General features: G+C 52.9%; 12 protein-coding genes across 12 annotated transcripts; 5 read left to right on the forward strand and 7 right to left on the reverse strand.

The window, feature by feature from the left end:
- Positions 1 to 12: 12 nt before the first annotated feature.
- Positions 13 to 1,643, reverse strand: VC83_01277 (uncharacterized protein). Its single transcript, XM_024464960.1, has one exon. The coding sequence runs from the start codon at positions 1,631 to 1,633 to the stop codon at positions 197 to 199; it is 1,437 nt and encodes a 478-aa protein (XP_024327692.1). The 5' UTR covers positions 1,634 to 1,643; the 3' UTR covers positions 13 to 196.
- Positions 1,642 to 2,492, forward strand: VC83_09593 (uncharacterized protein). The gene has a single exon (XM_024473006.1). The coding sequence runs from the start codon at positions 1,799 to 1,801 to the stop codon at positions 2,162 to 2,164; it is 366 nt and encodes a 121-aa protein (XP_024328774.1). The 5' UTR covers positions 1,642 to 1,798; the 3' UTR covers positions 2,165 to 2,492.
- Positions 2,493 to 4,955, reverse strand: ROK1 (RNA-dependent ATPase rok1). The gene has a single exon (XM_024464961.1). The coding sequence runs from the start codon at positions 4,747 to 4,749 to the stop codon at positions 2,539 to 2,541; it is 2,211 nt and encodes a 736-aa protein (XP_024327685.1). The 5' UTR covers positions 4,750 to 4,955; the 3' UTR covers positions 2,493 to 2,538.
- A 40-nt stretch (positions 4,956 to 4,995) lies between these two features.
- VC83_01279 (uncharacterized protein) lies at positions 4,996 to 6,302 on the reverse strand. Its single transcript, XM_024464962.1, has 3 exons — positions 5,795 to 6,302; positions 5,630 to 5,714; positions 4,996 to 5,550 (listed from the first exon to the last, which is right to left on the reverse strand). Exons 1-3 carry the CDS (start codon positions 6,075 to 6,077, stop codon positions 5,322 to 5,324), a joined length of 597 nt encoding a protein of 198 aa, XP_024327684.1. The 5' UTR covers positions 6,078 to 6,302; the 3' UTR covers positions 4,996 to 5,321.
- Positions 6,303 to 6,833: 531 nt separating this feature from the next.
- Positions 6,834 to 7,283, reverse strand: LAD1 (L-arabinitol 4-dehydrogenase; the record flags this gene model as incomplete). The annotated part of the gene is made up of 1 exon (XM_024464963.1): positions 6,834 to 7,283. The coding sequence occupies one exon, from the start codon at positions 7,281 to 7,283 to the stop codon at positions 6,834 to 6,836; it is 450 nt and encodes a 149-aa protein (XP_024327512.1).
- An 818-nt stretch (positions 7,284 to 8,101) lies between these two features.
- On the forward strand, positions 8,102 to 9,540 carry VC83_01281 (uncharacterized protein). The gene has a single exon (XM_024464964.1). The coding sequence runs from the start codon at positions 8,392 to 8,394 to the stop codon at positions 9,475 to 9,477; it is 1,086 nt and encodes a 361-aa protein (XP_024327513.1). The 5' UTR covers positions 8,102 to 8,391; the 3' UTR covers positions 9,478 to 9,540.
- Positions 9,541 to 13,896: 4,356 nt separating this feature from the next.
- MAN9 (Beta-mannosidase B) lies at positions 13,897 to 17,338 on the forward strand. Its single transcript, XM_024464965.1, has 3 exons — positions 13,897 to 15,026; positions 15,089 to 16,609; positions 16,668 to 17,338. Exons 1-3 carry the CDS (start codon positions 14,343 to 14,345, stop codon positions 17,205 to 17,207), a joined length of 2,745 nt encoding a protein of 914 aa, XP_024327514.1. The 5' UTR covers positions 13,897 to 14,342; the 3' UTR covers positions 17,208 to 17,338.
- A 755-nt stretch (positions 17,339 to 18,093) lies between these two features.
- VC83_01283 (uncharacterized protein) lies at positions 18,094 to 20,197 on the forward strand. The gene is made up of 2 exons (XM_024464966.1): positions 18,094 to 18,433; positions 18,488 to 20,197. Exons 1-2 carry the CDS (start codon positions 18,407 to 18,409, stop codon positions 20,072 to 20,074), a joined length of 1,614 nt encoding a protein of 537 aa, XP_024327515.1. The 5' UTR covers positions 18,094 to 18,406; the 3' UTR covers positions 20,075 to 20,197.
- Positions 20,198 to 20,444: 247 nt separating this feature from the next.
- Positions 20,445 to 21,049, reverse strand: VC83_01284 (uncharacterized protein). The gene has a single exon (XM_024464967.1). It carries the CDS (start codon positions 20,908 to 20,910, stop codon positions 20,593 to 20,595), a length of 318 nt encoding a protein of 105 aa, XP_024327516.1. The 5' UTR covers positions 20,911 to 21,049; the 3' UTR covers positions 20,445 to 20,592.
- Positions 21,050 to 21,505: 456 nt separating this feature from the next.
- VC83_01285 (uncharacterized protein) lies at positions 21,506 to 23,420 on the reverse strand. The gene is made up of 3 exons (XM_024464968.1): positions 23,282 to 23,420; positions 23,165 to 23,229; positions 21,506 to 23,110 (listed from the first exon to the last, which is right to left on the reverse strand). The coding sequence occupies exons 1-3, from the start codon at positions 23,342 to 23,344 to the stop codon at positions 22,279 to 22,281; spliced, it is 960 nt and encodes a 319-aa protein (XP_024327517.1). The 5' UTR covers positions 23,345 to 23,420; the 3' UTR covers positions 21,506 to 22,278.
- A 188-nt stretch (positions 23,421 to 23,608) lies between these two features.
- On the forward strand, positions 23,609 to 24,830 carry VC83_01286 (uncharacterized protein). The gene is made up of 3 exons (XM_024464969.1): positions 23,609 to 23,710; positions 23,770 to 24,025; positions 24,085 to 24,830. The coding sequence occupies exons 1-3, from the start codon at positions 23,673 to 23,675 to the stop codon at positions 24,577 to 24,579; spliced, it is 789 nt and encodes a 262-aa protein (XP_024327518.1). The 5' UTR covers positions 23,609 to 23,672; the 3' UTR covers positions 24,580 to 24,830.
- Positions 24,831 to 24,901: 71 nt separating this feature from the next.
- On the reverse strand, positions 24,902 to 26,036 carry VC83_01287 (uncharacterized protein; the record flags this gene model as incomplete). Its single annotated transcript, XM_024464970.1, has 5 exons — positions 24,902 to 25,099; positions 25,137 to 25,332; positions 25,385 to 25,440; positions 25,509 to 25,759; positions 26,027 to 26,036. 5 exons carry the CDS (start codon positions 26,034 to 26,036, stop codon positions 24,902 to 24,904), a joined length of 711 nt encoding a protein of 236 aa, XP_024327519.1.
- Positions 26,037 to 26,435: the final 399 nt, after the last annotated feature.

Raw genomic sequence — 26,435 nt, forward strand, 5'->3', positions numbered from 1 at the left:
GAAAGCTGATTTCTGCAAACTCTGCGGGCGTATCTTTGGAAGAGTGGAGGAGATGAGGTGTAAGCTTTCTAATTGTGATAAAGCCCCCGACGTAACTGTCGCCGTCAGAAAGAGATAAGTAAACCCGTAATATATAGTCTATTCCAACCTCATATTATCCCCCTCGCTCCTCGCCTCGCAAATAGACTCTATAGACTTAAAACGAAGGCACATACATCCAATCCTTTGAATCAAACCTCACCTCAAACGATGCCTCCTCAAACGTCCCCACCGCCGCAAACAAATCATGCCCCCCCTCTAACCCCGTCACCAGTCGATCCTGGCTCGCATCCGCCTCCTCATGCAAATCCCATTGCCCAACCTTCTCCCCCTCCCTCGTCAAGAAGATCTCCACATCCACCACCTCCCTTGGCTGCGGCTCCCCGTAAGACGGCGGCGCATCCGACTTCTTCGGCTTCAACACCATCCCCAGTCCAATCGTCTCCCCCGGCTTAAACGGGTCCGTGAACCCCTTCCCGCCCCAACAGTCATTGATATACTTATTTCCATCATCTCCATGCACCCCCAGACTCCCCCTCTCCCACCCAGGCAGGCGGAAGGGCGGGAACGGCTGGGCCACAAAGCCAAGCGCTATGCTGACCTCGCTGCGGTTGCGCGGCGAGATCGCAACTTCGAAGTAGATCGTCTTCGACCGCCGCAGCGACATGGGTGAGTGCGCTAGCACGCTGTAAAGCGGCACAGTGGACACGAGACAGCTGTCAGGCGACTTGCGCTTCGAGGCGCACACCCACGTCCCCTTGCGCGTTTTCTGCACCGACCCAACGTACTGCGACGGCCGCATTAGGTCTACAAACCCGTCATCAACGGCGCTGATGGTCGCTTGGGTGAGCTGCGCAGGGGCGATGAGTGGGCGCGCCCTACACCAGGTTTCGCCGCGGTCGGCTTCGGACTCGGTGGCGTTGTTAGCGCTGCTGCGATCCTCGCCGAAGGAGGGGGGAGGGGGGAGCAGAGAGGTGTCGGGGACTGCGGTTTGCCAGTCGTGATATGGAGCTGCTTCTTCTAGCTTTTTGGAAGGGGGTGGGCCAGGGGGTGCGTCGTACCCGCCGTGGGATGGAGGAGGTCCAGATGGTGGCTCGTACCCGCCGTGGGAGGGAGGAGGCCCAGATGGTGACTCGTACCCGCCTACGCGAGACGGAGGAGGTCCAGACGGTGGCTCGTACCCGCCGATGTGGGAGGGAGGAGGTCCGGGAGGTGGCTCATACCCGCCGACGTGGGATGGAGGGGGCCCAGATGGGGCTTCGTAACGCGATTGCGAAGGAGGAGGACCAGGAGGGGCTTCGTAGCCATGTCCCGGCGGAGGCCCAGACGGCGGCGCGTACCCACCATCACCACGCCCCGGCGGCGGCCCAGAAGGCGCCTCATACTCCTCCTGCGTCCTCTGGGGAGCGGAAAGGCCGTTAGAGGGAGCGTAGGGATTGTTTGAGCCTAGATGCGAGTAGTTCGGCGGCGGGCCGGAGGGAGGATCGTACGACATGCTGGTGGCTCTTGCGGTGGCCTTGGGAGCTGAAACGGGACGGGCGTTCAGAGCGTCTTCTTGGACGCCGTCTCCCTTGAGATCGCGGCCAAAACACATTGATGACGTGGGCGGGGTGGGCGGGGGCCTAGAGGCTGGGGATCTGGTTGGTTGACCTGATTGGATGGCTGTTCAGGCACAGGTCCGTCTGTATGTGGAAGCTGAGTTATCGTGTGGAAAGTGTCGTTTAGGATTTGAGGTAGTCTTTCTTATGTACCAATATTTATGAAAGGCACCTTCCTTTCAGTTCCAAACAAAGCGTTATTATTCAATAATCTGATCCGGGCCAGTGCAAGCTTGGTGACGCTGCCCTTAAAGCCACCTCCCAAGGCTTGGAAGGCGGCTCGCAGTGGCAGAATAACGGAGCTATCGTCGACGAACCTCCGACATCACCTTCCTCACAGTCGACAGCGCCGCTTTCTCACACTGCTTACTTTAATCCTTCAACTTGGTATCCTGCTCCTTAAATTTCGGAATCTCGACTATCCGATCGCGCTTGTCCTCTGTGATTTTCTTCGGTGCGCCGCTGCGCGGTTTGGATTTCTGGCGGACGCGGTCGTGCTCCCGACGGATGGTCGAGACGAGGGTTGAGAGTGGGATGGTGGAGTGTCTCTCTTGGATTTTTCTGTAGCCCCACCCGATGCTGCGGAGTTCGCAGATGCGCGCGCGCATTTCAGGGGTGAGTTCCTTACCTCGTCGGCCTCGAGGCTTTGAGGGGACATCCGTTGGGGGGGTTGGAGTGCTCATTGTTGTTGTCGTGTTGGGGACGTGAAGGTCGCGATTCGCGAGTTGCTATAAGGCACAGACGCACAGACCATATGTGATATTTGAAGCACTCACTATACAGTATGTAGTTTGTGACACTTTCGCTTTTCTTCTGTAATTGAAAATTGAATAGACACTGTTGGCAGAAAGTATGGGCATAGAGGTCATTTTGAACGGAGGAAATTCTATCCATGTTGGATCTAGTCATCAAACCCGCCAAAGTCACTCCCACCATCACTCCCAGCACCAGCATCACTGCCCTTCTCCTCCAACTCTGCCCTCCTTCGGCTGCCCATCACGGCCCCCTTCTTCCTATTCTCAACCTTCCTCTCATACCCACTCTTGGTACTAATCTTCGCCTTCCCTCCCTTCCCGCCCTCCTTTTCCAGCCCCGCCCTTCTGACTTCCACTCCCCGCATCTTCAAATCTTTCTTATCCTTCTTACTCACGCTTGGAAGCGCATCTAGCAGCCACTTCTGCACACCCTCCCCTTCCTTCTTCCCTGCAGCCTTCTCGCTCGCTGCGATAATATTCGCAATCGGCTTCACAAACGGAATATCCTCCTTCGTATAAAACGTAACCGCAACCCCTCCATCGCGGCCCGCGCGCCCTGTCCTTCCAACCCTGTGAATATAACTAGCCCCTGAGCTCGGAACATCGTAGTTAACGACGCCGTTGATGCCGCGGAAATCCACGCCTCGGCTCAGAATGTCCGTCGTGATCAGGATCCAGATCTCGCCGTTGCGGAAGCGCGACATGATCGCGCTGCGCGCAGAGTCGGAGAGGTCAGAGTGCAGCACCGCGAGGCGCGAGCTGCCGCCTGCTTCGGCGGGGATGTCGTAGAGCAGCTCAGAGTGCAGGGCGATGGCGCGGGGAATGGTCTGGGTGAAGACAAGGAAGGGGGGGCGGAGTTTGGGGTCGGAGGGCGAGGCGAGGCAGGGGGAGGTGGGGTGTAGGAGTTGGCGAAGGCCGATGAGTTTGCCGGGTTCGGTGGCAGCGTAGATTAAGTGATGTGTTATGTTGGGGATTGCGGAGTCTTTGAGGCCAATGACGAGGCGGACGAGGGGTTGTGCGGGGAGTGAGAGTCGCTCACGGCGGGAGGAGATTGTAGAGACGGCGAGGGTTTCGATAGAGGATCCCATGGTGGCAGACCAGAGAGATACGTGCAGGAGAGGGGAGACGCAGGATTCCCAGATTCCGAGTGTTTGGTCACGGAACAGTGGATCCAGGAGGACATCCGCTTCGTCGAGGATGAGATGGCACACGGTTTCTAGAGGCAGCCTATCCTTTGAGCCGGGCTTCGTGAGTGCGTGGAGGAGTATGAGAGGAGTGGTGACGAGTATATCAGCTTTAGCAACAGGCTGAGCTGCTCGTTTTGCTGCTTTGGCGTCTCGTTTTGCGGCATCAGCCTCGTCATCTTCATCGCTCTCGTTCTCGCTTTCACTCTCGCTGGCATCCTCTTTCGGCGCGGTGACAACTTGGTCACTGTCTCCAACTACTCGCATGCCCTTCACCATTCCGACGACTTTAATGCCAGTCCCGATGGCCAACTTTCTTCCCTCGTTAACAATCTGGCTTGCCAGCTCTTTCGTAGGCGCAACAATAATAGCCTCCAGCCTGTGCGATAACTCTGCCTCCTTCCGCCGCCTTTGTATCATGCTGTTGACCACTGGGATCAAGAAAGCGAGAGTCTTCCCACTGCCCGTAGGAGCAACAGTCAACAGATCTACCTCAGACCCCTCAGCCACCGCCTCCTTCCCCTCCTCTGAGTTGGAGAGCGCAAACTCAGGTTTCAACAGCAGAGGTAGACTGCCCATCTGTACCTCCGTAGGAATCTTGTACCCCTCGCGCTTCAGATTCTCCCCCAGCCGTTTAGAGATACCAAAGTTCATTTTCAGGTCCTCGAACGCCGTCAGAGGCTGCGGGTATATCTGCTTATGTTCATCCTTCGCCTTCTTTGGCGGCTCCTTCTCCTTGCGCTTCTTGGACTTCTTGCGCTTCACCACCGGCTCCGGCTTGGAGAGCAGTGTGATTTTTATTCTGTGGGAGCGCAGCGTCGCTTTGCATTCGTCCTCGTCGAGTAGCGTCGGTTCGATCGTCTCGGTCTTGTCGCTCAGCGCAGCCTCTGCCAAAATCTGGGCGGCCTTCTTCCTCTTCTCTCTTTTGATCGTCTGTTTGCGCTCGGTTTTCGGCGCCTGCGCGAAGAAGTTTATTTCTTCATCGTCCACATCGCTCAGGACAGCCTCTTCTTTCCTGTCACTAAACTTGCGCTTCTTGTTTTGCGGGACCGGGTCATTGTAGAGTTGCGGGTTGCTCGCGGTGCCTGCGGACGGCAAAGTCGGGGACTGGGTCCTGCCAATCGGCTTTCGGGTCTGCTTGGTAGACCGCGAAAGGATCTTGAAGATATCCATCCTTTCTAGCTTGAGTGGTAGATTGGAATATCGACTCTGGTATTCCTTGGTGGGTTATGTGAGAGCTGCGAGGTTTGGGAACTTTTTTCGGTCAAAGCTTTTTATCTCTCAGCCTCGCCTACAAACTCGGCCTCGTGCTTCAAACACAAGTTATAAAAATGGCAGCCACGTCGTAATCGACGTAGTTTAAGGCTAATGGGTCAATTTTAGGCCCGGTTATAAACCCACAGGGCCTATGAATATTTTCTCCTTATAGGCGTTTTATTATTTCCGTAACTGAGCCCAATTCTCCGTGATCAAGACCGATATTCGCAGTTTGCTATAATTCATATTCGCCAAATGGCTACATCTAGAGGCTATAGCATTACGATAATTCGATTGTCTTTTAGTGTACAATGATGCAAGAAAAATGGCCGCAGAGTATGTGCAATGCTGAGCCCGATGTCTCCCATCTATCGTTCCATCCTTTCTTCCCTCCCCTGTCCAACGTAAAAACAGACATCTTCTATCTCTACCACTGCCTTCTAAGCACCCAAACCAATGCAGACTCAAGAGTACATATCAAGAGTCTCCTAATGGCTTGCACCAGTATCTCCCCTGTATCCGATAAGCTTCATCCTGCCGATCATCTCTCCAACGGTGAAGAAACCGAGGACCTCAGCGAAGATGACAGCTCCAGAGGCGACCTGGGCGCAGCTGATGTTGCGGACGGAGTTCAAGGACACGTTAGGGAAGAAAGCAGATGGGTTTCTGCTGTTCTTGACGACTTGCTGGAAGGCGGATTGGAAAGTTGAGAGAGGTCTGTCACGTCTTCCTGTTAGTTTTACTGCCTTTACTTCTTTCTAGATACGATATATTCGAAGAATTGGACAGTACTTACGGTGGTGCCATCTTTTGCGACTGGAAAACGAGCTTGGAGAGTTCCAAGCCGACGCGGGCGTAGTAGATGGTTGGAGGAATTTGTCCTAAAGAGTGCATCGTCAGCCATTGAACCATCCAAATCCATCAACAGCAGTTTCCACACTGTCTCGACTGATAAACATACTCTCGACGAAAGCAATAAGCCTTCCTGTGCGGCCACCAATCTTCCCGAGGGTGTTACCCAGGCCCTTCACGGCACCGCTAATAGCCGGCCCAGCAGAAGCAGAGACCCTCGACAGACCCTCGGAAGCCTTCGACTGGAAGTTCTGTGCCTGCTCGGTCGCCTTGGACGCGGTGTCCTTTGCGGCCTCGGTGGCTTTAGCAGTCGTGGACTCGCATCGGCGACCGTTGCGGACGGTGAACTTGGCCGATTGCCGGAGCACGGCGCGAGACGCTGACAACGACATTATATCCTGATATGGCCGGGAGATTCAGGGGATGGACTCTCGGGGTACCCGTGGTGTGCTGAGCGGGTAATTGAGTGATGGGTTGATGTCGCGGAGCAATTTTCAGGTTGTTTTCGCTATAGGTCGGAGCTCTACGGCTTCCAAGATTTGGCTTAGTCATCCGGAATTTCATGAGCGAGATTGGAAAGCCCACCAATTCCACTCCATCACATATTTAATTCAACATGGAAATGTTATGATGTGCTACATTTGGCATTAATTACTATGGAATAATCATAAACATGGCTTATCTACTCATATATCCCTGTGCCCGTCCAACTCACTCGTTCTGAATCATAACCTTGATAGCGCCTGTCTTCGGGTCTGCGGCAGTCTCGAACGCGTTAACTGCATCCTCGAGGGCATAACGGTGGGTGACAAGCTTCTTCATGTCGATCAAGCCAGCTTGAACCAACCGGATGGCCCGCGGCCATGTGTCGCAGTACCGGTATTGAAACTGTAGGTCGACTTCCTGGGTACTCAATCTCATGAACGGGATGTTCATCTCGTTCTTCCCAACACCAATCATGAAGACCTTTCCTCCAAACTTCACGGCCCAGATGGCTGCGGATATGCTGCTCTCGACACCTGTGCACTCCAGAGCGTATGCGGGCTCAATACCACCGAACGCAGTTACGATGGCCTTGGCCGAATCTTCAGCAGACACTCGCTCGACCTTGAAGGTGGTCACCGATGGAACGAGCTCCTTTGCGAACTTCAGTCGGCTCTCATCGATATCCGTGATAACAATTGGTTCTGCTCAGCAGCTCTGGCGCACAGCAGCGTGATCAAACCGATTGGCCCAGCACCACAGATCTGGACTGGGTCGCCGAGCTGAACACCAGCACGCGCCATACAAGCCAGAGCTACGCTCAGCGGCTCCGGAAGTGCGCCGTCTTCATATGACATATCTCCAATCTTGTGGCACCATTTTGCTGGGTGGTTGACATATCTTCGGAGGAGGCCAGTTACTGGTGGCGTGGATAGAAACTCGACCTTCTCGCAACCGTTGTATCTTCCAGTCAGGCAGGGCTCGCACTCTCCACAGGTAACGTTGGGCTCGAATGCTACGTGGTCTCCGACCTTCAGGCTGCCCACTGATGGATGAACTGCTAGAATAACACCGGCGGATTCGTGTCCTAAAATATGTGTGTCCTTCACGATCATGGGGCCAATGCACCCAGCATGCCTGAAGTGGACATCAGAACTAGAGAGAGTCAGCTACTGTGGTTGCGCCCCGATGGTTTTTGACTTACCCGCAGATACCTGTGCTCTTAATCCCAATAGCCACTTCCCCTTCCTTCAAGTCGCTCCCGGACTGCACGGATTCCAGCGAGGGCGTGGCCTCTCCAACCCACAGCTTGTGCTCTGGTCTGGGTTGGTGTAAACTCCTATATTTGGTAGCGTTTGCTTAATCTCCGTCCCCTGTGGTGCAGTTCTGACGAAGACATTGTTTTTCTCTAGCCTTTAATAATATTCTCTGGTGATGTGCGAGGCTAGATGTGAAAAAAAAGGGAAGCTGACGATAATTTGAGAGGCGCTCCGTATAAATATGAGAGGAAAGTTTGGAGAGCCCAGTATCCCATTGACCCATTGACCCCATTGACCCCATTGACCCCATTGACCCCATTGACCCATTGACCCCATTGACCCCATTGACCCATTGACCCATTGACCCCATTGACCCCATTGACCCCATTGACCCCATTGACCCCATTGACCCCATTGACCCCATTGACCCCATAAACCCCATAAACCCCGCCCGCCCACACACCACAATCATCCAGAACTACCCACCGGGGGCGTTGTGCGGGGCAATCCTCCCCGAAAGCCGCCCCAACGCCAGGATATTTTGGAAATTCTAAAAATTCTGTTCCTCTTTCATTTTTGCTGTCCTAAAATAATACGGGCTCCAATCATATATGCAGATAAGCATCACAATGGTCTTTTGGATCAGTGCTGCTGTAGCCCTATTTTTGTGCGTGGGATGACAATGCTACCCCCACTCACGATGTGATCTCCAGGCGGTGAATACAACCTCATTATCTGGTGTACGAGAAGGATATATGATCAATCGCGTTTTGCGGCTTTCGAGTGCGAATATGGCATTAGAAACGTTCGGGTTATCCGATATCGTCTTGAGATTGACTACTCCGCCATTCACGCCGATGAAGAATCTATTGATCTCAACTTCTATCAAACTACGAAGAGCCAAATCTATAATTCTCAATTCTAATTCTCTTCGCCCCGCATCTTTCTCTCCGTCACCAGCTCAATGGCACCCATCAAAGTCGCCGTCCTGGACGACTACCACAAGATCTCCTCCGAGTTTCTGGCCAAACTCCCCTCATCCGCTTTCGAAATAACCTACTTCCCCTCCACCCTCCCCTCCTACGCCCACCCCTCCACCGCCACCTCCAGCAAAGCCGAGCTCGTCGCCCGCCTCGCCCCCTTCGAAATCATATCCACAATCCGCGAACGCACCCCCTTCCCCGGCGCCCTCCTCGAGCAGCTCCCAAACCTCAAGCTCCTCCAGACCACCAGCACCCGCAACCTCGCTATCGACCTCGATGCAGCACGCTGCCTCGGTATCGCCGTCGTCGGCACGTCATTTTGTGGCAAGCCTGCTGATGCACCACCCGGGCCGGATAGTACTACGCAGCACACTATCGCTCTCATCCTCGCCCTTGCGCGCAACATTCCTGCCGATGACTTAGCCGTCAAGACAGGCGCATGGCAGACCACTCTCGCCCTGCCTCTGGCAGGGAGAACAGTCGGTATCGTAGGCCTCGGCCGCCTCGGTATTGCCGTAGCTTCTATCCTGTATCGCGCATTCGGGATGTGCGTGGTAGCCTGGAGCTCTAGTCTGACTCAGGAGGCAGCAGATGAGAAAGCCGCTGCTGAAGGCTTGCTCATCGAGAGTGCGTGGGGCAAGACGTTCGAGGTTGTGACGAAAGAGGAGCTGTTCCGCCGCGCGGACGTGGTTAGTGTGCATTATGTCCTCTCGGAGCGTTCGCGTGGGGTGGTTGGGCGCGCGGAGCTGGCACTATTGAAGCCATCTTCGCTTCTGGTTAATACCTCGCGCGGTCCGCTCGTTGACGAGGAGGCGCTGCTGGAGGTGCTGAAGGAAGGCAAGATTGGAGGGGCGGCGCTGGATGTGTATGAGCTTGAGCCACTACCGAAGGAGAGCGAGTGGCGTAGTGAGAAGTGGGGGAAGGAGGGGAGGAGCAGGCTCGTGCTCACACCGCATATGGGGTATGTTGAGGAAGGGACGCTGAGACCGTGGGCGGAGGAGGCTGTGCGGAATATAGAGAAGTGGGGGAAAGGCGGAGGAGGGGAACTGACTACGTTGTCGGGGTAATGAGTGCGGTTGCAGCTCTGTGCGTGTATCGTAGGCCGGCTGTATGATAAATCGATGAGGGTGCTCTTTGCTGCCTGTACCAAAGCATAACTTGGAAATATTCATTGACGACTCCGCCATTTACCTTTGCCATTTATGTAGAGCCAGAAACCGTATAGAGCAAGTATCATTATCACCAAGAAAAACCAACGAGCAAGAATCTTTATATGAGCAACAGACCATTCAGGACATTCGGTGCCAAACTTTATGGGACGTTTATTCCATGCAGATCGGTTGGGCCGATGGACTGGAAATGATCTCCACTCGTTGTCTGCTAGAGTGAGTGGGAAGTTCTCGTGCTTGAAACCTTCCGTTGTTGCTATCATATCGTTGCCCCTGCTCCAAATATAAATTGAGGAGCAGCGCACACGTGTTTCCAGATTTATCATGCGGGCAAAAGATGCCCATATTCTCGATTTATCATGGTGGTCGTAGAGGAAACTGCCTTTGCGGGCAGTTTAATGTTCAAAAGTGTGGACACAGAGGTCGTCCTCACCCCACAAGACGTCAAGACCCTGAAATTGTAAACGCCGAAGTTGTTGGTTATACTGAGTATTCGAGGCATTGCCTATGAATTATCAATGTTAAAAATCTAACTTGTAAGAACAGCATTGTTTAGATTTGTTTGTCGGTCACAAATCTTTTAGAAGAGTCAACATATCATCTTCAAAATAATAACAATCTTATTACAGTATTAAAATTGGTTCATATTCCTCGATGGTATTCTTATACGTAAGTTCTGCTGCAGTCACTTTATTTCTCACAAGTCTATGCTGCTTCAGCAAATGTGAAGCATCCCAAAACACTATATTAATGATTTTCTATTTAATGTCGTCTTTTCTGCCCTGATTGGCATTGTTAAACGGCGGCAAGCTTCACCTACCTGCTCCTTAGTCCATGGAAATCTGCATTACTGATCGGGAGTCATATTTTAGATTGCGGCTAGCTCACTACCATCTGTCCTATGGCTGTTACACTTGAAAGATACGAGATACCTTATCGATAATTAAGACAGGCCATATGCGGCACAAAAGCGCTCATGGGCCCGAACGAAGCAATGATCGGGGCGTTTACCAATAATACAATTTATACGGAAAATCTAGAAACTTTGATTGAAAGCTCCGCACAACCTATTCGAAAACATTTGTGCCGCACGAGTATGCGTGGTGACAGAACAAGCGATGTGGCGCTGTCCGAACGAAGCTGAGATGTGGCAGGCATGCATATCGTCAGCCCGCGAGTGGCGCCGTGTAGGTTATAAGAATGAAATCCCAAGCTACATACCCCCCTTTTTGCTGAACATCAACATTAGCAAAGAGTAATCAACGACCTGAGAAGATATCAAGCTTAAACAGTTACTATCACGCCTTTTCGGTGGTCAAAATGGAGCCAAACACTGGCACCCCGTACGAATACTCTTCTTTTACCTGACTATTCCGCGGAGAGGTTATCTGACCGGTCCCTGTGTCACAGACGTGTCTCCACCACGGCGCCTCCCGCTCCAGCTACGGGCGTTAAAGTCAGAATTCCCTTCTTTTATATTCCCCACAATCCCACAGGAGCTCTTTTGTTTGCCCTTCAGATCTCACATGAGATCCGATCTGAGAGCCTGTGGTACGCCAGTTCTAACATTTCTTAGGCCGTCACCTGGTGCGTGTACGACGGCCCATTCTGCTAAGAAGCTGCAAGTTGTCGATCGCTGCCTTTGATCCTAGCGACGATTATAGGCTAGCTACTTGCCTTCCTATCACAGCTTTCGTGTGCCTGCTTTGCAACCTCAAGTCGATATAGTGGAAGAAGCCACTACTTGTTCTACCGCTCTCTCATGGGATAACTATTTATAAATATATGGCTCGAGCGCGATGGCTACTGTATGTGGCTGAGTGAGAAGGGTAGGGGGGGTAGGGCAACGGTGGCACAGGCGGTGTACACCGAGGCACATTGTTTCCCCCTTTCCTACAGATCGCGATTAAATCGTGGACGATGGGTAGCGTACAAGTGTTATGAGTCAAGCTGTAACAGTAGCTATTTAGAATCTCAACGAGCGTAAAATGGTGCAACTATCCTCTTGAAACTACATGTCGGTCACGCCAGTGCACCACGGCTATCATAGCTTTGGGTCAAAGATTTTGTAAGAACCAAGCGTTCCAAGAAGACCCATTGATCCTAAGGTCCACTTGTGTACTAGGTCGCCGATACTCGTACTCTGCCTATTGTATTATATCGGGATCTTTGGCTTTTAGTCTGACAACTGTGTTATTTGTAGTCATAATTATCTAACAGCAGCACAAGCATTGTGTGTAACACGGTAGGACAACGACTACGAAGGACTGGTATTGGTGAGGTGGATTTCAAGAGAGCTTATCGAGATGTACAGAATCACAGGTACGGGAATGAACTGCACCTAGATTGAAGCTGGAGTTGGACATATGTCTGGGTTCAAGTATAGAGGTCAACTGAGTGTGCAAACTCACAGAAGTGGCAATGAAGCATCACCAACAAGAGCAATCAACAATATAAAACTACACCGATTCAAACACTCACTATCAGCATTCCACCGCAATAATGGACCCAAACATCCACTACGTGCATTCCATGCATTTCCTTTTTCCCTCTAAATTATTGGCAATGAGCAGTTATCTAATAGTCTATAGGCAAACCTCTGTCCAGGCCCAGACCACCCAAGTTACGGCCACTTCAGCTCCTGGTGTCAAGGTATATTACTCTATTTCTCTGGTCGCCTACGTCTCTGTTGCTTTAGTGTATGTGAAGCATTCTAAGGTACTATGTTAATGTGTTCCGTTTTAGGTCGTCACAATAGAAACAATGCCGCTGCATCTTACAGCGGCATTGTTTCTATTGTAGTTTATGACGTCCAACACAAAATTCATAGTTGTGGTGCACCGACCTGGCTGGCAGTTTGGACACTGAGGATGGTTAACGTTAAATCAAACACACTCATTTATAACCTATCGTGCTATAATTCCGTCCTACTGCTTCAAAACATCAGCCAACATACCACTGTCACTGCTCACTAGCGCTCCGGTCCAGCCAAGCACAGGCGACATCCCAACGTCTCCGGCAGTGGATGAGGTAGATTATGAGCAACCTACAGTTTCCGTTTCTATAGTCCTCAACGGAGCCTGGTTAATATGGAGATGCGCCGTCCGTGATTATCCCTCCGCGGCTTCTCGCAAGCTTGTCTCGATTCTCGGTGCGGAGATTGAGCCTGGACATGGGGGGCAGATCACGGAGTGGCCGATAAACCCCGAGAATTAAATTTGGAGTCACTTACCTCTCCGCTCCTCTATGACTGGGGCATAGTAATGTAATAGATAGACGTAATAAAAATCCGCGGAAGACATTCAAAGAAAGGAAAGAGAGGCAACTACGGCTCACGCCATCTTATCATATACTGAAACTTACGCGGCGGGGCTCCATTCGTGCTGGCTTACATATAAGAGGCTTGAACGGCTGTAGGACCTATGGGCACACCTCAACGTGGGCTGGGGATTGCGCCACGGGAGTGGGGAGAGGGCGGTCGAAAGTAGAGCAGGAATCCAACGTTACATGCTCTTTCAGCTTCTGCTATTGTTGTTCCTGTTGCTGTTGCTGTTGATAACCGGCATTCCGCAGAACTGTATATCCCGATGTTATGTCCCAGCCTCGCCGCCATGCCACCACCAGCTCGTCCGATCTGGTTGTCGTGGTGCGCCAAGTATGGCACTAGCGCCATTAGCTCCATGGACTGGGGTACGATTATAGTGGTACAGCGGTACAGGTGCCCATTGCCAATAGACACGGAAAGAAGGGGTCCTGTACACGAGGTGCGCTAGCAGGTCCGTGCAGTTATTTACGCGCCATGCCGCAACAGGCGCCTCGGAGACTGCGGATCCGTGCCGAAAGGGCTGTCATCCCCCGAACGACGGCGGCTCGTTCCTCGACAGCGGCACCTCACCGGGCGAGATGAGGTACTGTATTTTGCACAGCAGGAACCACCAGAGCTCCGCTAAAGTAATTGTGTTCTTGATTACTGGTCCTTACCGCCCTTACCGCCCTCTAAACGCCGAGGAGTGCAGTATTCTGTTCAAGTATAGATAGGGCGGGGCGCTCACGGCAAGAGATTTTCCTTGGATAGATGAGTATAGCAAGACATTGCTTGTTTATTTATCTGTAACTTACTCCGTGCCATTGCACAGGACCCCTTCTTTCCGTGTCTATTGGCAATGGGCACCTGTACCGCTGTACCACTATAATCGTACTGTAGCGTAGTTCAGTACAATTCGACGTCTATATTGCCGCCGCCGTGTCACTATACTGTGTACCCCATACCTGCTCCAAGAGTGGCTAACGATCTCCACCCTAACTACCCCTCCCACTAAAAGAAGAAGAAGCCACCATGCTCCATTACGCCGTCCCACTTCTTCCACAACACCATTACTTTTGTTCCTTCCGACTTCCTGACTCGGTCCTAGGCGCATCACTAGGATATTGCTTATATCGGAATCGGAAGCAAGGGAACTAGAGAAAGCCAACAAAGCAAAGGCCGGCTATTTCACCCCAAGGCCCGGTTTTCTCAATTCAAACAGTCCAAACACGCTGTGCACATCCTCCCAAACGGGCCAGCCTCGACTCCACACCCCGCCATTTGTTATTGCCTTCTCAAGGGACTGGTGGTGAAGCGTTCATCTACCTCCTTCCGCTCCACACCTCGCGGACCTCCTCCGAGAGCACGCATACTATATCAGCCTGCGGCTATGCAAACTCTATATCCATCGTACCTAGATGCATGACCCTGCCACCCACTCAAGGCTATAAGACGCTGCATGACTTCAACCCCAATTCCCATTCTACCGTCTAGCAATTCATCCCACGCTCCATCATCCTCCCTGCCTGCGTGCATACATATACCCTCAGCTACCCTGGCTACGCGAACTAAGACTACCTTTTCTGACACCCCGCCGCGCCAGCTACCACGTGCCTCCACCATGACGTCGCATACTACCATCCCCATCAACGAGGACTGGGAGTTCAAGCAGGTCGACTCAGAAAAATCAAAATGGCTTCCCGTCGCCCAATTCCCCACCAATGTGCACCTTGATCTCATCGCCAACAACATCATCGCAGACCCGTTTATGGGAAAGAACGAGCTCGATGTGCAATGGATCGGTGAGGCAGTGTGGGCGTACAAGACGACTTTTGAAACTCCCGCTATAGGCACAGAGGAGGGTTCTGCCGCTAAGGCGGTGCTGACTTTTGATGGCCTGGACACGTACGCCACAGCGGTGCTCAATGGCACTGAGATTCTCAAGACGGAGAGCATGTTCATCCGGGAACGGGTGGACGTCACAGCCTACCTGAACAATGACGGCCCGAACGAGCTCGAGATCACATTTGACAGCGCCTTCTTAAAAGGCAAGCAGATTGTTGACAAATACCCAGAGCACAAGTGGGGGTGCTGGAATGGTGATGTCTCAAGACTTGCGGTGCGCAAGGCGCAGTATCATTATGTGAGTAGCTCCCCAAGCATTTAAGCCGAGGATTAAATGCAACGAAATACTAATTTTTACAGGGATGGGATTGGGGACCAACTATGTTGACCTGTGGACCGTGGCGCCCGATTAACCTAGAGATCTACGAGTCGAGGATAGCGGACCTCTATTTCCGGATGGATGTGGAGGAGTCGCTCAAGGCGGCAAAGGTCATCGGAAATGCGGATGTCGAGGGCTCAGCTTCGCTGGTCAGGTTTGACATTACGCTGGATAGAGAGGCTGTGGCTAGCGAGCAGGCAAAGGTGGTTGATGGGCGTGCAACAGCTACGTTCAATATCAATATCACTGACCCGGCGCTGTGGTATCCTATCAAATACGGCAAGCAGCCTCTTTACACAATTACCGCTACGCTTGTGGCTACGCGCTCTGAGGCCTACGATATTCACGTTGAGAGCAAGAGGTTCGGGTTACGGAGAGCTGAGCTCATCCAGCGGCCGCTGAAGGACGAGCCGGGAGAATCATTCTTCTTCCAGGTCAACAACGTCCCTATCTTCTGTGGAGGCAGCGATTGGATCCCAGCGGACAACTTTCTCCCCCGTATCGGCCCTGAGAAGTACTACGATTGGGTGAAGCTGGTGGCGGATGGCAATCAGGTGATGATCCGCGTGTGGGGTGGTGGTATCTTCGAGGAGCAGCCGTTCTACGATGCGTGCGACGAGCTGGGAATACTGGTGTGGCAGGATTTCCTGTTCGGATGCGGCAACTACCCCGCGTTCCCCGAGTTCCTGGACTTGGTGAAGAGGGAGGCGGATGATAACGTGAAGATCCTGCGTCACCATCCATCGATCGTTATCTGGGCCGGAAACAACGAGGATTACCAATATCAGGAGAGCGAGAACCTGACCTACGATTTTGAGAACAAGGATGAGGAGAGCTGGCTCAAGACCGACTTCCCGGCGAGATATATCTACGAGAATATCCTCTCGGACACATGTAGGCAGCTCATCCCCGATGTGCCTTACCACCCCGGTAGCCCGTGGGGTAAGGGGCGCGATACACACGATAACACCGTTGGAGATATTCATCAGTGGAACGTGTGGCACGGCACCCAGGAGAAGTATCAAAAATTCGACAAGCTGGGCGGACGCTTCGTCTCCGAGTTCGGGATGGAGGCCTTCCCGAACATCAAGACGATCGAGTCCTTCCTGCCACTCGGCAAGGATGACCCAGACCGCTACCCACAGTCCTCAACCGTCGACTTCCATAACAAAGCCGACGGGCACGAGCGCCGTATCGCGCTGTACCTCGTGGAGAACATGCAGTATTCCCCCAACCCAATCGAGCAGTACATCTACTCCACGCAGCTAATGCAAGGCGAGTGCCTCGCGAGCGCCTACCGCCTCTGGAAACGCCAATGGAAGGGACCCGTCCGCGAGTACTGCGCCGGAGCACTGGTATGGCAGATCAACGACTGCTGGCCCGTCACCTCGTGGGCCATCGTCGACTACTTCCTCCGCCCCAAGCACGCCTACTACACCGTCAAGCGCGAGATGGCGCCGCTGTCGTGCGGGATATGGCAGGAAGGACTCGATCGTCTTGATGTTCGGGAAGGCCTCCATCCCGAACTCGGAGACGCACACAACAACGCCACGAGACAAGCACACGCGCGTCTACGTTGACACCAAGCACACTATCGAGATCTGGGGCTCTAACCTGACACTGTGCGACATGGTAGTCGACGTCGTCGTGTCCGCCTTCGATGTCGAGACTGGCAAGGAAACTTACAACAAGACGGTCAAGTCAGCGTTCTACCTGCCACAGAACCAGAGCACCGAGATTATCGCCCTGGATGTGCCGGTCAAGAAGCGCGACGCCGGCGAGGAGTCCCGCGCCGTCGTCGCGGCATACCTGTTTGAGGACGGCGTGCAAGTTGCGCGCTACGTCAACTGGCCTGAGCCGCTCAAGTACGCGCACCTGGCGAAGCCTCAGTGCCTCACGGCAACACTGACGGCGGATGCACGCACGGTGGAGATTAGCGCCGAGGTGCCGATTAAGGGGCTCGCGCTGGAGTGTGAGGACGATGAGGTGAAGTTTGCGGATAATTTGGTGGATATTGTGCCGGGTGAGGTGGTGAGGATTGGGGTTTTGGGGGCCAGGAAGAATACGGTTATTGGGACGAGGTATTTGGGGATGATTTGAGCGGCTCTTGCTGTGGAGGGGGGTGGGGGTCTGATTGGGATGAGAGAGGGATGGGGCTCATACAAGTAAAATGATTGTATGCTTTTGGGGGAAGGGTGAGAATGAAAAGAACGGAAAGGATAGAATGCGGGCGTTTCGTACATACATTCGAATTATCAAATGCCATTTGAGATTGCAACTGCAACTGCACTGTCATTGCCATCATCACGAGATCTCATTTCCTTCTTGCTCACCGCTCTTCATCCCACGCACCTGCCTCTGATCTCCCCTCCCTCGCTCGTTCCATTCTAGAGCTTGTCCATTCCCACACACAAGATACCCTTGCTCATCGTCGCCATCAATTGACGCGGTAGCATTTTCTCCCTAGCGCTGGCTAGACCGGAGCCATGCAGCTCGGCTAAAGTGAAAGAGAGCTTATCAGACCCGCCCGCATCTTTCTCCAACTCCCGTGGGGCACTGTCAGTTTTTCTCCAGTAATCAGTGGGGTACATATACAGCCTCTTGGTGGTGGCGGGTGGTTGGCTGTTGGAAGGGCAGGTCTGATAAAAGCCAAAAGACAATTCCATGTTGTTCGCCCAGGGGGTCCCGGGTAAAGTCGAGTTAGTGCAAGGGTAATTCTTCCAATAAGTTAGCGCTAGATCGGCGGAGGTGCGAGTAGTGTCGTCGCATTTGAGGTGGGTACGTTGGTGGGGGTGCTGGTGCTATTGTGAGATGCCATAGCTTCTTTACTGCATGGAGAAGTGAACTGCACCTTGGAAAGCTCGAGACGGAGGAGGAGGGGCAGCTGATGTGAGCAACTTCTTCATGCTGCCTCATTGATGTTAGGGGTCCGGTTTTTGTTGGGGATGGCGGGGGAATATCGGGGATGAGGCGGGGAGGGGAGTTATTGCTTCTTCTTCTCCCTCCTCCTCCTCCTCCTTCCTTTTCTTCATTCACCGTTTTCTGTTGCTGCCTCCTGTATTATAGCTTCTTGCGTATATAAGAGCGTTTGGAGTGCTGAGATCATCGATCATCTATCAATTGCAAGTTTGGTTCGCTCTTATTCTCTACTGCGTCATTGGCAAGGTACGACTACGACATTTGAGAAGGTACGACGCGACTGCCATTGTGATAGCATAGCACTGCATTGAATTTCTCACAACTCAATCGCGACGGCCACCACAAAACACACGCCAGAAAAAACGACAAGAACAGTCAAAATGGCTTCTCTCACCGAAGGAAAAAGCGTACGCCCCAATTCCCCGTCCCCCGCCTCCAAACCTCCCTGTAACACTTCCCAGAACCTCTCTTTCATCCTCAACTCCACCCTCAATGTCTCCTATGAAGAGCGCCCAATCCCCACCCTCACCGACCTCCGCTCCGTCCTCGTCGCCATCGCCTTCACCGGCATCTGCGGCTCCGACGTGCACTACTGGCAACATGGTTCCATCGGCCCCTTCGTCCTCAAATCCCCCATGTGTCTCGGCCACGAATCCTCCGGCACAATCGCCGCCGTCGGCCCCGCCGTCACCACCCTCAAGCTCGGCGACCGCGTGGCTATCGAGCCCGGAACCCCCTGCCGCCACTGCGAGCCCTGCCTGAGCGGCCACTACAACCTCTGCCCCGATATGCGCTTCGCCGCCACCCCGCCCTACGACGGAACCCTCACCGGCTTCTACGCCGCACCTGAGGACTTCTGCTACAAGCTCCCCGACCAAGTCTCCCTCCAGGAAGGCGCCCTCGTTGAGCCCCTCGCCGTCGCAGTCCACATCACAAAGCAAGCCCAGATCTCCCCCGGCGCCTCCGTCGTCGTCATGGGCGCCGGCCCCGTCGGCCTCCTCTGCTGTGCCGTTGCGAAGGCTTCCGGTGCTACTAAAGTCGTCAGCGTGGATATCCAGCAGGACCGTCTCGATTTCGCAAAGAACTACGCATCGACGCATACGTTCATGCCTGAGCGCGTTGCTGCTGAGGTGAACGCCGAGAACCTCATTAAGTCTGCTGATCTCGGTGAGGGAGCTGATGCAGTCATCGATGCTAGTGGCGCTGAGCCGAGTATCCAGACTAGCATCCACGTTGTACGCCGTGGGGGCGTGTACGTCCAGGCAGGGATGGGGAAGCCAGATATTACGTTCCCTATCATGGCTTTGTGCACTAAGGAGATTACAATGAGGGGAAGCTTCCGTTATGGCAGCGGAGACTACAAGTTGGCTGTGCAGCTGGTGGCGGGAGGTTCGCTGGAGGTTAAGAGCTTGGTGAGCAGGGAGGTGCCGTTTAAGGATGCGGAGCAGGCGTTTGAGGATGTGCTTAAGGGAAGGGGGACTAAGGTGCTGATTAGGGGGCCCAATCACGAGGGGGATGTGCAGGCGGAGGCGAAGGGAGAGGAGAAGAAGGAGGTCGAGGCACCTGCCGTTGCTGTTGCCGAGAAGGAGGCAGTGGCTGAGAAACCAGAGGAGACTGCTGCTGCACCTGAGGCCGAGGCTGCTGCACCCGTTGAGGAGACCACCAAATCCGTCGCCACTGAGACCGAGCCAGTCGTCGAATCCGAAAAGGCTGATGAGGCCACCGAGAACTCCGAGCCAGTCGTCGATGCAACAAAGGCTGATGAGGCCACTGAGGCGGCCGCTGCTCCTGCAGCTGAGGAGTCCGCACCAGCTGCCGTCGAGGAGAAGACTGAGGAGGCGCCAGTGACCGAGGAGAAGACTGAGGAGGCGCTAGTGACCGAGGAGCCCGCTCCAGTATCCACTGAGGCACCTGCGGATGCTGAAGCAGCCAAGCCAGCGGAGACTTCTGAGCCAGCGGCGCCAGTAGAGATCCCGGAGCACACTTCGGTGCTGGATACCATTCGTAAGATTGAGGAGACAGCGAAGAAGACGGATACGCTTGGTTAAGTGGGTTGTTGGGGGGTGTAGTGTAGTGTGGTAGTTAGTGTAGTGTGGTAGTTAGTGTTTTAGCGTAGGGGGTGTTATTTTATGTTTAGGATAATGTATGGAGTGTGAAATGATAAAATTGAGCGTCTTGAATTATATTTTTTGGAAGGGAAATAAATGTGACTTTCTTGAAATGTAATGATTGGATTTTTTCAACGAAACTCTTGTTATAGCCCCCTAATCTCTCCTGATGATAGGAGAATTATGCTCAAGCTTTCTTATAGAAGAAAAATAACTACTAGAAAAGACAGCTTATGTAGTATTCGGCCCCACATAATGAAATGTAACTACAACCGCAGGACCCAAACCTAGCGGGACTAAATGTCAATATCCCCTGCTGGGCGGGCGATGTTAGCACGCCAATGGTGTTTGTTCACAGGATTCTTCGGATAGATGTTAAATTCGAAGAATTTATTGTGGCTGTCGCATAGTTATCACAGCCGTCAGTGCTGGGCGACGGCAAAACGAACCACATGCACTCACGCATTCGGCTTCTCGAAGTTAGCCTCAATCAAATCTCCCTCTGTGATCTCGTATAAATTTGTTCCTCTTCCGCCATCTCCAGAAACGAAGTATCGCTTGGACTCAGGTGGGCCATAGTTGACTTGCCGAACCACCTGGACGGCATATGTGGAGCTGTCATCGGATAGGATTCTTTTGCCCTCAGTGGTTCCATCTGTGGATGCCTCCTGGGCTGCCGGCATCCAGCGCAGAAACGCCTCGAATTTCGGTTCGTGACTGAGGATCTGGGGACGGTAGGGCTTCGGGCCTGAAGGACAGCAAAATACTGCCGTCATAATGCACTATGATGGGTCATCGCAAGGCTAGGAAGATAACGAAGAAAAGAGTGGGCTGTATTTCAGACTTTTAGAAAGTATCACAATGGGAAACGGGACAGGTCGATGATATATAGTTATTCTGATACTAAGAAAGGCGATATGATATCTATTTAGAATCCCACAACTAGTTGGATCCAGGATAATATAGAAAACAGGGAGTCAAATAGTCCATTTCACGGCAGCTCTTGGGTGGCTTTAGTCACATTATGAATATGTGCATGAGTAAGACCAGTAATAGGAAGGGAATGATGCATTTTTGAGGCCTACTATCCTCAGCCAAGCAACACGAGCTGTAGTATGACACTCTACAATAAATTAAATTTGAGGCCTACTATCCTTAGCTAAGCAACACGAACTGTAATATGCCACTCTACAATAAACTAAGTTTGAGGCCTACCATTTTCAAGCACCTAATGGGGAGGTTGGCGGTGCATCAAGCTAAATTTGAGGCCTACCAGCGGTAAGAACCAATCAACACGAGGAGAACATCGATGCAGCACATATAAGTAAAATCCCCCGACCTCAACATTTTTTCATTCTTCTTCACTGCGCATCAAAGCGGGTGTGCAAGTCATCACTCTTTTGAAAACTTACCACAGTCACTCATTTCATTGCTAGGTTTTGGGCCATCTATTTATTTTTCTCGCAGGGTTTCCTCTGCACATTACAGAGGAGACCCCGCTCTTTCAGGCAGATACAAAACTCAAGTCTTCAGTTCTAGTCCAGCAAACGTCGAAGAACAACAACATCTATATCGTACTATTGACCCTCGCTGGTTGGATAAAAGATTTCCACGTTCCACCTGCAAGTCGCGTGTTTGCGCAAGAAACACAAACTTTTCACAATCACATCTCTACATCTTCAATTCAAAATGTCGCCCTAGAGTCTGACTCTTTACAAGAGGGATTCCCATCGGTTCTACTGTCCATACTCTTCCTGCAAATTCTCTTTGGGTGGAATAAGGCAGGGCTTTTCAAGACCCGATCATTATCGAAGGCATATGCTGCAACACCCAGATGCAAAGACGAGGCACGTTAATTAAAACCTCCCTCTCATGATCGAAGGTATCATACGTAGCAGACAAACAAAGAGTTGCAATCGTTGCAAACTGCGCTGTGGGCTACCTTCCTATCGATGTATGAATTGATCCGACTGCAGGCCCTTCCTCCACGGCGCCACGCGCTCTCTCTCCATTATGCATTACGTATTCTAGCTAATAAAACGTCAACGCCCGCTGAAACGAACACCCGGCGCTCAGCACCATAACCCTCTCTCTGTCTCTTTCTGTATGTGCCCGCACTTCAAGCAATATGTGCAGCCACCTTATCAACAACATCTCCCCCTCCGCCTCGCCCGTCCACTCAATGTAAACACATCCTCCCGTTCTCTCAGCCCCCCTCTCCTCCTCTCCCCACCAACACCGCTCTTGATACTCGCCCCGTCCTCCCATCCGCCTCCCATATCACCATACTGTATCCCACTAAGCGGATCATCCGGATCGATCTCCCCCAACTCGATCTTCGTCAAAATCATCCTCGCCAGACGATGAAACACCTCGTCCACCCCCTCCCCACTCAACGCGCTCACCTCAACCGCTACTGGTATTTCCGATTTACTCGCCCACCGACTCGCCTCCTCTCCCCCAACCTCCCTCCCCTCCGGCGCCTCAGAAGCCTGCAACCTTGCCCCAAGCCCCCTCACACTACCCCCCGCAAGTCCATCACTCCTCTCACTTCTTTCACTCCACCCACTCCTCTCGCTCCTTGCACTCGCTGAGCTCGGCGCCACAGGAACCGCCGAATCCAATAACGATTCTCCCCCTCCCCCACCCGCTAAATCCCCTTTATTCCCCACCAACAGCGTCGTCAGCCTCGGCGACGCCAGCGCCCGCGCATCGGCCAGGAACGGCGGCAGCGCCGCGAACGTCGCTGCAGACGTGATGTCGTACACCAGGATCGCGCCCGCAGCACCGCGGTAGTACGAACGTGAGACGGAACGGAAGCGTTCTGTGCCAGCGGTGTCCCAGAGTTGAAGCTTTATGCGCTTCATTCGCGAGCCGGTGCCGATGCGGATGATTTTGCTGGCGAACTCGACGCCGATGGTTTGGGAGGAGAGGGAGCGCCATTCGTTTTTGATGAAGCGGTGGAGGAGACATGATCTGGCGGTGGGTTAGCGATCTTTGTGCGATAAGGGAGGAGAGGGGTAAACGCACTTCCCACTGCCGCTGGGGCCGAGCAAAACAATCTTCGCAAGGTAATCGTACATGCTTCCGAGCTCCTGCGGGGTCTGTAAGTGGGTTGCCAGGGGTGAAGAAAGGGAGAGCACGCACCTGGTCCCTTGCCGTGTGGCCGGAGTCCTCGCTCGCGGCGGAGGAACGGCGTTGGCGCACCATCGCGGGACGGATCGTGAGCTGCGCTGCACGAGAGGGATGGCGTACGGATGTTAAATCGGTACTGTGTGCGTTGTGATGATGGTGGTGAGAGCCGCGATGTCCTCCTTTGAGATAGATACCTTATCGGTTGGCGGTTGGCGTTGATAGAAGGCCGTCACGGGTGGGCTAGGCTCAATGGGGATTAGTGGTTGGGGAAATGGGGTACCGAGGTACGAGTAGTGCCCGTCCTGGGGCTTGTGGGGGAGTTTGGGGAGTATGAGACGACTTTTTCCAATGGAAGTTATCTTCTTTTTAGTTTCTTAAATATACATTTTTGAAGATCGCAAATATGAAGATCCAAGGCAGAACATTCCTCATTAGCGGCGGGTAAGTCTACCACTCGCACCTCTCTTATGAGAAACGTCAGCCTTGTCTAACACTCCCAGCGCATCAGGCCTCGGCCGCTCCTGCGTCGTCGACCTCGTCAAGGCCGGCGGCAACGTCGCTGTCCTCGATATGAACGAGGAGCTCGCGGCTACCCTCGTCGCGGAATACCCCAAATCCACAAAGTTCTTCCAGGCCAACGTCCTTGAGACTGAGTCCATTGCCACGGCCGTCAAGGGCTCGCTGGCATGGATCAAGGAGACCGGCTATGAGCTCGGCGGCGTCGTTGCCGCTGCTGGTGTCTCTACGCCCGCGAAGGTAACCATTCCCACAACCCCTCACCTGCACGAAACAGCCACTAACTGTCATGCCCCCAGATCATCGATAGGAACGGCAACCCCTTCTCCCTCGACGACTTCGACTTCGTCATGAACGTTAACGTCCGCGGCACCATCGACCTGATCCGCCAAACTCTCCCACACCTCACCACCGTCCCCCCCGTTGGTCCTGAGGGTGAGCGCGGCGTCTTGATCATGGTCGCCTCGTCCGCAGCCTTCGAGGGTCAGCCAGGCCAGGTCGCCTACGCTGCCTCCAAGGGCGCCATTGCGTCTCTTACACTGCCGCTGACGCGCGACCTTGCCCGCTACGGAGTGCGTGCTGTGACAATTGCGCCCAGCTTGTTCAGGTCGAACATGACGGCTATGATGAGTGATAAGGTTAGGGGGAGCTTGGAGAGGGTTATGGAGTTCCCGAAGAGGGAAGGGCAGCCGGAGGAGTTTTCAGCGCTGGTTAAGCATGCGATTGAGAATGTCATGCTGAATGGCACGGTGTTGAGACTGGATGGAGGTATGAGGATGCCGAGTAAGATGTAAGTGGGGTTTCTGGACTTCCAGCTTGGAGGTGATGGGTCGGGAGTAGCAATACAGTAGTCTCGAGACGAGGTCAGGATATCCGGCGATGTGGATTAATGGTTACGGAAACTTTACACAAGGAGTTTTGGATATAAATATCCATATCCTGCGCTAAAAGTATCCTTATATTGAGGTTTCACTGTAACTAACTATCTATTTAAAAAAATTGTGTCATACTATACAGCATACGTATTTATACCACATGTTATGTTCAAGCGGCCCGTTCCAAGCGGTGCACATGGTTATAGATTTCATGTTAGGGTTATATTATCTTCCTATATTATCAACAGATATCAAGCTCGGTCTGCGCAACCTCGACGCCGGTAGCCCCGAAGTCCTGGAGGTTCTGGATTTGCGCCTCGAGCGAGGGCGTGGAACCAACGATCAGATGCGCCTGTGCGCCGACACCGTCAATCCTGACATTCTGCTTCTTGAGGCTGCGGACGGGTTTCTGCACGGCCCTGGTCTTGTCGCTGCGCGACTCAAGGTTGTAGTCGTTGATGCAGAGCTTCGCTGACGGGTCGACCTTCGGCGGCGGTCTCGAAGGCGAGTGCGAAGTAGTCCTCGCCGATGACGTTGTAGAAGACGGTCTCGCGGAAGGTACCGTCGTCGTTGAAGGCCTCGTTCACGACGTCCCAGGCGTAGCACTTGCCCTTCCACTGGGTGAGGGCAACTGGACCGGAACTAACCCATTCGGGGAGCTGCTGTGCCAGACTAGGGTGTGGCAGCGGAGAATCTGGTGGTTCTTCTTGGCCAGGTTGCCTACAACTTCTCCGTTTGTGAAGTTGAAGACATTTTTTGCTCTGGCTCAATGTACATCCACTGATATCATGTCAGCTCGGGCACATTTGGTTGGCCAATTGCATATGAATTTAACTTGGGGGCCTTACCTTTTGTCCATTAGAAGGAGTAGGCTGTCCGAACTGCTTGTTGTTGTTCAGGATCTTTGTATAGTCCTTGTTGTTCAACTCGCCGTTGTCGGTGGCAGTGCCGAAATACTTCTTCCCTGCCTTCGCGGCTAGCAGATCGTTGTCGCTGTGCTTGCCGCCATGTCCAATTCCAGGCGGGGGGTTTATCCACGGCCACCCAAGTGTTGCGGATACTGCGGGGATGGTAACGAAGGCCGAAGCTTGAAACTTATCTTGACAGCTGTGGGGATATCTTAAGTCCACGAGAAGCAATAAAAACTGATGAGCAACTGGATGACTGAAAAGAAACGAGAAAGAGGAAACCCCAGTCTATTTAAATCGATCTTGCCGTGTACGCAATTCTGGTGCCTTGCATCTTTGTGGAAATTGGTGATATAGCGTAATGGAGCAAGTGAGGAGAAAAGGGTCGTTGATGCAATATCGACGGATTGTTTATATGCCGGGTAATTTACGAGTGTATTCTAGCCATATCAACGCACGGGTTGGCATGTTTACCACCTGTGCTAGCCAACAAATCTTGGGGTCAACCTTGGGGGATTATGGTTGATAATGCCGAATCTTAGCTGTGAATATCTCATAGCCAGCCGTAGCGGCATTCTTGGCTTCCACCTTGCCCTTCGAAGCTGGTAGATAGACAGGGCCAAAGCGAGGGGACCGGAAGAGGAGGGGCTTTCTGTTGATCCGGAAGGTCCTGGATAAGACCAAACTGACATACGACATGACAGGAAGACTGCCCAAAGTCAGTCAGTAATTATCCGCTTGTACCAGTGTACTTCCTCCTCTGCCGCTGTTCCGGAGAACCGGCGCCGAAGAGACGACGCCAGTAGTCAGCTTGGCATCTTTGAGTGAAGAGAGAAATTACACTTCATCTATGAGAAAGTACCTGTA

The sequence above is a fragment of the Pseudogymnoascus destructans genome (assembly GCF_001641265.1).
Source record: "Pseudogymnoascus destructans isolate 20631-21 unplaced genomic scaffold scaffold_2, whole genome shotgun sequence".
NCBI classification, from domain to species: Eukaryota; Fungi; Ascomycota; class Leotiomycetes; order Thelebolales; family Thelebolaceae; genus Pseudogymnoascus; species Pseudogymnoascus destructans.